Source organism: Cyphomyrmex costatus, unplaced genomic scaffold (genome assembly GCF_001594065.2).
Source record: "Cyphomyrmex costatus isolate MS0001 unplaced genomic scaffold, Ccosl1.0 scaffold14, whole genome shotgun sequence".
Classification (NCBI taxonomy): domain Eukaryota; kingdom Metazoa; phylum Arthropoda; class Insecta; order Hymenoptera; family Formicidae; genus Cyphomyrmex; species Cyphomyrmex costatus.
The window spans coordinates 2,738,655-2,748,760 of record NW_017275390.1 but is presented as its reverse complement, the minus strand read 5'-3'; the positions used below and the strand labels follow the sequence as shown (position 1 = coordinate 2,748,760).

General features: G+C 35.5%; 1 protein-coding gene across 3 annotated transcripts in view; it reads right to left on the bottom strand.

Moving 5' to 3' along the window:
* Positions 1-5,712: 5,712 nt before the first annotated feature.
* The window catches only part of LOC108782978 (protein FAM151B), a 28,369-nt gene continuing 23,975 nt past the window's right edge, over positions 5,713-10,106 (bottom strand). For all 3 annotated transcript variants that reach the window (XM_018551383.1, XM_018551382.1, XM_018551384.1), the window contains exons 3-5: positions 8,389-8,618; positions 8,155-8,294; positions 5,713-6,683 (exon numbers count right to left, since the gene is read on the bottom strand). In XM_018551383.1, the coding sequence (XP_018406885.1) occupies positions 6,284-6,683; positions 8,155-8,294; positions 8,389-8,618 (770 nt within the window). In that variant the 3' untranslated portion in view covers positions 5,713-6,283. The remainder of the gene's footprint in view (positions 6,684-8,154; positions 8,295-8,388; positions 8,619-10,106) is intronic.

Genomic DNA, 10,106 nt, shown 5'->3' with positions numbered 1-10,106 from the left:
CCCCCCCCCCCCCCCCCCCCCTATGGAATAAATGGCAAAAATGCAGAGGTTTGAAAAAGTTTCTTTTTAATATGGAAAATAAATTATTTTGGATTTCTAATATTTTTTTTTATAGTAGTAGATGATACAAAGCTTTTATTTATATAATTTGCTTTAAACATAGTAAATAATAATTGATAAATTAAGTTTTCGATAGGTGCGGCGTATATACCGGGTTTACCCTATTCTGATTACGGTAATCATACGCATTTTGAGTTTTTTCCACTCTCACACGTTGTATGCGTGTTTACCCCGAGGGGGTAATCACTTAATGTAATCGTGGGATAGAGTTCCTGAAATCAGTATAAGAATCATATGAAATCCTTATGTATAATCCGATAATTACATATGTAATTACAAGGAATAATTGTATAATATCAGATATAATCGTTTATTTTACTAAATAACTTCAGATGTATAGTGAAGATTCATCAGATGAAATCAAATAAAATCATGTAATCTGTGAGACAATATTTCAGCTAGTGGTTACCCCCTCGTTGTATACCTACTATATTTTTATATTTTCGATACTCACTGTTAACACCTACATGGTGTCAAATTTAATCTAATTTAAGTCGCCACTCCTACTCAATTTATCATTATTTTATACTAACAATAAGATAATGTTAAATTTAACACCATATGTCAATTTGATGCTATATGTGATGTGTTTTATAATTTAGATTTTATAATTTCAATATTGCCTGCAAACTTATAGTTGCTACTATTTCGTTATCTTTCACAGTATTTAGTCACAATAACCAGATACTTAGACAGTATTATTCATGAGAAGAGTTTTTGGTTTAAAATGAGCGAACCAGAAAATTCTAATTTATCCATTTTTAACTAGAATTCTAATCAATTCAACTATAATGCTTTTCTAGCGTACTACATCAACATTATTTTAAGCAGTGATCAAATTCTATAACCGGTATCATGCCTAAATGTTGCGTATCAAAATATCTGATCAGAAATTCTGTTTACAGCCATCAAAATTTGCTTAACCAAACGTATCTTTAATGAACTATTATCGTTTTTCTTCCTGCATGCATTATCTTGTAAAACATCGGATGCAGGCAGAGATCAAAATTGCTTCTACATTGCACGGTCATTAAAATATTTCACGCCAGACTCATTTTCCTAAATGTCGGGAGTGAGTTGTGTAATACGCGTCGGAGGCCGCGGCACGGATCGAGGCGGAAAAATTGATTTTACAACGCGGAATCTATCGGTCACGGCGCGCGGCGCGGCGTGGCGTTTGGCGTCGGCGACGACGGTGGATTTCTCTAATTATTTCGCTTTCACGCTCCGTCGGCGTTCGTGTCCGCGTTAATTTGTATATCCACTTGTCGGGACTAGCGAAAGGGTGAACAAACGGGCCCTCGTTAACGCCGACTCGTTAAAACGGCGATTAAATCATATATCCGTCTGACGGAATTGCGTGGAACGCGTGTAATCTCGAGCCGTGTAGATCAACGAGAGGTGAGAGGTCCGCTCGGTTAAACGAATAGCGGGCTGGGAGGATAAATTCTCTCTTTTTTTAAGCATCTTTTATACGCGTGCCATTTCGAAGACGCGTTGCGTGACTTTCGTCGTGAGTGATGAAATGAATAACCGTCACGCGTGATCGTAAAGTACAAACGCGCGATAATATTCTCCACGTTTTACTATTTGCTTTTTATTACAAATAGTCTATTCGTGAAGTACATTTCGTGTTCCACACGACCGGACGATAAGTATGCGTTTGCGAGCACTTCATTCCGGGCGATAGGACTCGAGCGATCGTCCAGATAAAGAACGTTCAGAGGCAGCTTGCGTGGTCATGTGGGGTTTCATCGAGATTTTCGTGAACACGAAACGAGATTAGTCACGCGGATTAGAGCGCGCCTTTCGTGCCAGAAGAGAGACGGACGCGAGAGGTACCGATTTGTTCTACTTACAGAACGTAGCGTGGGTCCGAATGCACGTGTAGTCTTTCATACGTCATCGACTTAAAGATCCGTGTCGCCGACATTATCTCGTTCCGTCTCGTTCCTTCTATTGATTTCTTATGCACGAACATTTTTTACGTTTTCATATGTACAGTTGCTATTCGTGACTCGTAATAATCGCGGATTGCTTAAAATATAAGCGTAACTAATGATTAATTATACTGAAAATTTAATGGAATCGATAGACTCCAAAAGAATCGAAAACTTTTTATTATTAACAATTAAATGTAAAAAAAGAAACACTCTGAAAAAAGTGATAGCAGCTATAAAGATAACAATTACACATTTTTATACATAGAATTAATATACATAGTTGATAATGCTTTTATGATTTATTATCTTCAAATGTATATAGTTAAATTAATATTTTATATAAAATAGTTTATTTAATTATATACGTTGATTCTACATATAAAACTTGTATAATTGTCACCTTTATTTGCTTTTTCTAATGAATGAAAACTCGTTAAAATGCATGTATTTTCTCTTTTGAAAAATTTATCCGAAAAAGAGTGATTAATCATTTATCTAGAAGTATTATGCATTTATAAATCACAGGTGCTCGTACTTTATCATATTCATAATGATTATCAAGGTTGTCATACTAGTTATAATCGTGTGATACATGCTCTCCTTGATTTTATGAAATCAACACGTCGGAATATTAATCTTTTATCAGATTATTTGGACGTTCCGTGCGTTGACATGGATGGGATAATTTAATATCGTGGATGATGTAAAATATTATATGACTACAAAATAAACTCGCAGTAAACAAGCTTAGCGTAAAAAAGTTGATCGACACATCGGTATTGTAAATTTACAAGCGAAAGATAATTCTGTGATTTCTCTATCAGCATAGTTTGTGTACGTTCCTTCCGATTTCACGTCTTTCGTCCAAGTTCATTTGGGTTATCGATGAAGATTGTGCTTTTTTTGGGTCACTTTGCCATTTCGAGAAATCTCACTTTCCGTCTGCGATAACCAATTGGATTTGCATCTTTTGTGTATTACGTATAAAGAAACTCCAGGAAACTTCCAGAAAGCCTGCTTTATTCTTTATACGACACATAACGCACTTAGATAGTTCCGACGTTCGTAAAAGCTCGATCGAAAGCAGATTATTTCCGCGCAAGCATTCCAAATAAATTTACCATAAATACTCACGACTTTCTTCGTTACAGAAATAAATCACGTTCAACACGCTAAAAGCAGTCGAGGGAGGGAATAGATGGATGGACCGGGATTCTCGCTTCAAAGGGAAAAAAAAACGCGGAACACCCGCCGTGGTTGCAATCTCCGAGATGCATTTTCGTCTGATGGTCGCCGCTTCTCGCACACGTAGAAAATCCCATTTTGCACGGCGCACCTGCTGAGTGGCCACGCGAGATGGGCGACGAGGAACGCGTGTCGGAGTCCGATTGTGATAACCGGAATAGCTTCTTCTGTAATCCCAAGGCCGCCGGCACTTCGTCGCGCGACCTTTGACACCTCGACCGAGGAGACACCTCCCGCGATACTCTCGTGGATACTCCTCTTCTTTCACCACGTTTACCTTGAGATACCAGATGCGTGTACCCTCCTCGTGCGAGGGAAAGTGTCCGGTCTTGTCATTCCGCAAGATTCTTCATGCGTTTCCGCTGCGGTGTGTTTATCGCAAAGAAGAACCAACACCGCGCATTGGTCTCTGTGAAATACCACCCGAAAATGTTGTAAGCGTTCCCTTGTTCATGATACAAATTTCTAGAATTTATCATCACTACAGCCATTTTCCGGGTAGCGCAAGCGGAAGCACTTCAAAGATAACTAAATAACAAACAGAAAAGAGCAAATAGTGCGTACCCTATTATAGCTTACACCCTGTATCTTAAATGCAAACATTACTCATGAGAACCTTTTAACCTCCTCCAACTTTTTTTCTTAATAGTTAACAGGAACAACCCGCAACCAGTAGCTTGTGAAGAAAGCGGCTCTTTGTAATAATCTTTATTGCATCATAAAAATGGAAAATGGAAGTTTAAAAAACGGTAATTGTTATCATGCATAAATTGCGCGGTTTAGTGTATTCAATGTCGTACATAAATCTTCCGTGTTGCTAGATAAAAACGCAACATCAGCATAAAAGAGAATGCCATTGTTACAATGTACGCCTTATTCTGACAAATCTGTTAGATTACCTTTAGCGACTATGCGTCGGGCATTTGCATTCCATCTACACAGATAATTACGTATAACAATGGCAAATAGGCGCCCTATTGAATTAGCAAACAATACTAGCTATTTTATTCTACTAATTTGTTACACGACACATAGAACGACACTTATGAGATTGCGATCTCTAAATTTACTTTAAGCTAATATTTAATTTATTTAACCTGATTTTATTGAAAAAGGCAAATAAGTCGAACAAGACGTTACTCCTATAATAAATAACAATATATTTTTTTGCAAAAAAAAAACGATTTAAATCGACCAGTAATAACATTTTTTTAAAATTAATAGTTTACAATATTAGTCTCTAAGAAACATAAAATAAAAATATAAAAAATATATAAAAGTATAAAAATATCGAATATTTCGAGAAGGACCTCATAGGTCCTTCTTCAGCGAAATAAAGATGTCAACGAGATAAACGCATAATCTTACGATTAAAGCGACACGGTATTGTGCTAGTATGACAATTTGTTTGAAAGAGAAATGGTTCTCCTGTTTTTGTGTGAATGTGGAAATTGTGTAAAATGTATGAAAACAGGAGCATCATTATTTGTTCGTCTGTTAAGCGCAAGTATTACAATGACTTATTACTGTTCGATTTAGAACATTTTTCTTTATACTTTGCATAGCAAAAAACGAGCGAAATCTAAATATTTTCCATAAAATTGAAATTAGACGATTCTTAGACAATTAGACAAAATTAGAATATTCAATGTTTCAATTTGACAGATCAAAATGTTTGAATGTTGTCTAATTTCAATTCCATATATACGTATAAAAAAATATATTATTTATTAGCGCTAATTTCTTGCATAATTCATTTATTAATAAATAAAAAGTCCTTTTTAACAAATAAAAATTATTACATGCTTCGGAAATTATCCTCTACTACATGATTCAAAAATTTTTATTTCGCTGAGCCTTTGTAGATACTTGTTTTTTTTTTGTTGAAAAGATTTGTGTTCTTTTTTTAAATTAAGAGAATATTTTACATTAAAATTCGACACTTAGGATAAATAAATTTAGTCCAGTTTTCTTGATAATTTTGCATGTTTTATTGACTCGTTATCAAACGCAGTGCGTTTTCGCACCGTATACTCCATTTTTTAAAATCGTTTGGTTTAATATGTAGCTTATATAGATACTAATATGATTTTTTGCTGCACCTAAATCGGAGATATGTTAAACGCAGGTACGGGGTAAACATTACGAAGGGACATTAATACACAACGAGCGCGCGCGCTCTATAATATGTTTGGTAATTGAAATTACATTAAAAAAGGCGCACTCTTTTTATATCGCGGTTTGTACTTCAATAAAAAATTTAAGGACAATTTATCAGATGCACGTCCTTCATATATAACTGTTGTCTTTTATGCAACAATTATTTCGAATGTGTGATCGGTTGCGTGTATGTATATGTGTGTGTGAGTGTGTATGTTTATATATGTAGTTGCTACGTTTACGATTGATTTATTAACATACGTATACTGTAATATTAAGAAACTTTTTAGACATTAATTAACAATAGGTAAAGTGTTACTGTTTATCGGTATAACGGTATTAAAGTTACTCTCGATATAATTGAAACGTGTTTACTTACACATATGCAGGTATTCTTTTTTTATGACTTATCGTGTCAGATATATTAAAAAAGAAAATATCATATGTTTTATACAATTGGATTGTTTTGCGTGTCATTCGAATGATTCATTTAAGTACAAATTGTATCCGTGATTTTATGTTTTTTTTTCTTGGATAGAGGAAGTCTTGCTCGGAAAATATCTCGCTATGGAAACTGTTCGCTGCGACGATGACTTTGACGTCATAAGAGATACGTCACAAGAAATGTAGTCAAAATGGACGAAAATCCAATTAAACGATCTCGATGGCGATCATAAATGATATTTACGACATGCAATCGTAATCGGATTTCGTTCGCTCGTACTTTCGTTTCTCCATCGAGAGACCCCCGAAATTAAGGGTTTGAGCCCTCTTTTTCTCGAATCTCGTCGCAAATATCTACTACCTACATCTTCTTACAACATTCTCGACATGACCAAAAGCGTCAACGACGCGATTAAATTTATCATTATTGTGGATGTCATCGTAGACGCGCCCGAGAGGTTCAGTTGGTTTCTCAAGTCTGTCGGGACATCGACGTAAACCTTATTGAGTCCCACTTCTTTGATCAGTTTTGAAAGATTCGCGGCATCGACGTAATCGCCCTCCGACGACCAGATCGTTAACGTCGCACCACCGGTGGATGTCGTGTTCTTCAACAATTCCTTCATACTATCGGTATTGTTTACTGCAAAAACCGCTCGTACTGGATAAGTTATCGGCAGGTTGATACCACTGTCTGTTACAATTTTGACCATTTCCTTGATCTGGTTCTCACTATATCGACCCTCGGTGATGTTGAATTCCTTTCCGTATCTAAAATATTGACGAATTGCTGAATTTCTGTCACACATCATGCGACTAGACGAAAATTAAAATTAATTTTTAATTACTTTATTATATTACATGTAATAAATGAATTAATAAATAATCGAAAACTAACAAGAAAAAATTCTCTCAAAGAGAAAAAAATTGTTTATATAACGTCTTAATCGTTTATCGGATTAAATTAGTTTAATTATAATAATAAATAAGTAAGTAAAAGACTCTTATTCTCAAACATAAATAGAAACAAAAAAGACAAATTAAGAGTCAAACATTAAAAATTTCTTTAATCACGTAGTAAAAAGATAAAATAAATTAATATAAATTAACATGAAAACAAGACTAAATTCGAAGATATAAAAATATATACATAAATATGAAAAAACAAGAACAAACTTAATACAAAAATAAAAATAAGCTTAATCATAAAACCTATAAAATTTTACATGTTTCGACTCGTGGATTGAGTCTTCTTCAGAAGTGATCAATGAAAAAAACATCGTATAGATAAATCATTGGTGAAATAATGATGCATCCGACATCAAGATAAGGAATTTATTATAAGCGATTGGTAGATCGATAATAAATCTATAAAAGAATTAAGACATTAACTTTCTGTAAACAATAGGATTAATTATATATAAATGATTGACAAGAACTACAATTTTTAAGTTTCCAAACCTTGATACATGGATACATCAGCACACAATTATCAAATAAAAGGCTGTCAAGATTGTCGAAATCCATAATAAATCCGTTAGTCTTTTTCAACGACACGAAGACAGAAAATTAACACGTCTGCACGATACAAAAATTAATTAATTAGTTTAATTATCTTTATTTCTTTCTTTGGCTATATTATATAATATATATGTTTAAGTCAAATATAATATGTTTAATTAAAATACATACACTCTTCAGTGAAAGAAATAAAAATGAACTAAACTAATTTAGTTCAATAAATAATTCTTTTCTCAGTATACAAATGCACTGAATATCTCTTTGCACTTTATTGTATTTTGTTAAAGCATTATATTTCATTAAAATCTTGTAAATGCAAATAGTATCTATAAATTATTTTTTTAGCTATGTTCAATCTATAAATGTTTTCTTTATTATTCAGCCATATAAGCCGTTTGGCTCAATTTTGTTTATCTTTTTCTGGAATTGGAAAAAGATAAAGAATAAATTGAACAAAGATACTAAAGTTATTACATTGGTAGAACCGAGCTAAAGCATTCTTGTTATAATACTGACATTCAATGTGTTTCATCAGAACGCTCTAAGTTGAATTATCTCCTCTCTCAGGGACTTTATATTTATAACCCTTTTTTATAAGAGATCTTGTGCGGTCAGGGTCACATATATTTCTTTGCTTATACGGCTGATTAATTACAAGGTTGCATATTAGAAACTGCTGTTACTCTTTTCATGTTGATAGTGCATATTGATAGTTGTTTACCTGGTTGTCCAACCGATAGAGATAGTAGAGTTCGGTAAGATATAACTAGCTTCTTTCAGAAAGTCTACGCCAACCAGAGGAGCAGTAGCGTTGACTGGTCCCGCAAGAATGTCCGCATTGAGGATAATTGGACACTTCAGCTGAACAAATAAATATATTTTTATTAATATTTTTATTTATTACGTTGTAATTACATACTAAATAATTAAGCGATGCATTTAAGTATATACGCACGAATTGTTGGAACTTTTTAAGGATAATCTTGCTGTAATTGAAAGCTTCATTAGACTTGAAGTCCAGCTTGATGCCCTTGCTGCCGTTATTGTTGTTGATCATGAGGAACTCTTCAAGCGATAGGTCACTTTCCGTGGCTGGTGGATGCGCCATTATCGGGATATAATCGGTGACATTGCTGGTGGTATGTCTTCCCATCACGACGTCGCCCTCCAGCATCATGACATCCTCTTTAAAAAGGAAAGTCGGTTGCTGTGAGTATGTGTGTTTGTGCGCGCATGAGAGTGTGAGGCAGCAGCCGTGGTTGAGACGACCGATTGGGCGGGAGGGTTCCAGGTATGTGCATACACGTGTGGCGAATATCGATCACGCCTAAAGAGGCTGGAAGACTGTCGGATCCATACATCTGCCAGTGTTAACGCTCGAACGACTGGAAATTTTAGCTTTTCCAAGACCGAAGACGCGGCGATAGACTCACGTTAGTTCAGGACTTATAGCACGAAGGGACGTATGACGTTTTCCTTTGTAGATATCCTTTTTTTGCAGGTATATTAAAGTGACCGTTGCGCTTTGAGAGAGGTTTGCAGAGGATTTCGAACGAGGGACATTTTTCTGATATAGTAAAAAGACATTGGAAAATTTATTAGAAACGTGCAACGGGTGTACAATCAACGTGATGGATTTAGGGTTTTGATACGATTTTCATTATTGAGTGACGCGCTTAGATGCTAAATTGAACAACTAAGGCCGAACTTCCGCTTTCGACCATTGGCTACCTTGACGTCTCATTGAGATTCAGCGGAGGCACGGATGTGCTTTTCGAAAACTCCGCGTCGAACGTGACTGTGTACAAATAACTTGTCTATGAAGGACTCAGTCGTATATATAGAGGAAGCAAATTTAAATGTGAGAGTTCGGATCTTTTTTCCAAGCGCGCAGTCGAAAGAAATTTTCCGCTCTAAAGTAGACGACGTATACTGCATCCATCCGGAATCGTGATACGAAATGCGCGCGTGTCAGGGGGAAAGACGGCTGTCGAAAAACGTGAGATTAATCTCGATATGACTTATATTTTATGTACGGAATCGCGCTTCGTGAAACCGTCTGAAAGAAATCTCAGGAGGATGCAGACACCGCGGCGGCGTGAAGCTCTTTCCTTCGCTGTCGATATTTCTGGATGCACACTTTTCAAGGACACTCCGCTATTATTTAAAGCGCGCCGATATAAAAATACGCGCCATCGGATGCGGGTTGTGCATACAAAGGCGCACACAATCGGACGATATTCATATATGGAAATATCCATGAAAGTGACAAACGCAAAAAGCGCCAGCATTGAAGGCTAGAGTCGTGCGTATGTAGCAAAATGCCACGTAGTTCATTAACTAATAATATGTCAACGGTCGATGGAAGTCGCAAATTCGCGGTAAATTACGTGTCCATTCGCGAAATACGATGTTTTTCCCCGAAGTTACGTTTCGACTGATACATTTCTCAATGTTAAGTATTTTATCACGAGTACTTTGCAAATAGTTTAGTGTGGCACTTTAGATAAATATCTAAATTGCTTCATATTACTGCAATTTCAGTAACTATATATTCTTCTGTCAGATACTGCTAAGCTATGTTTATATACTGGGTGTTTCCTCTAACTCGACTATCTAAAATATCTCCGTTGTTTTTGATGATACGGGAAAATACTACTGGGAAAAGTTGTT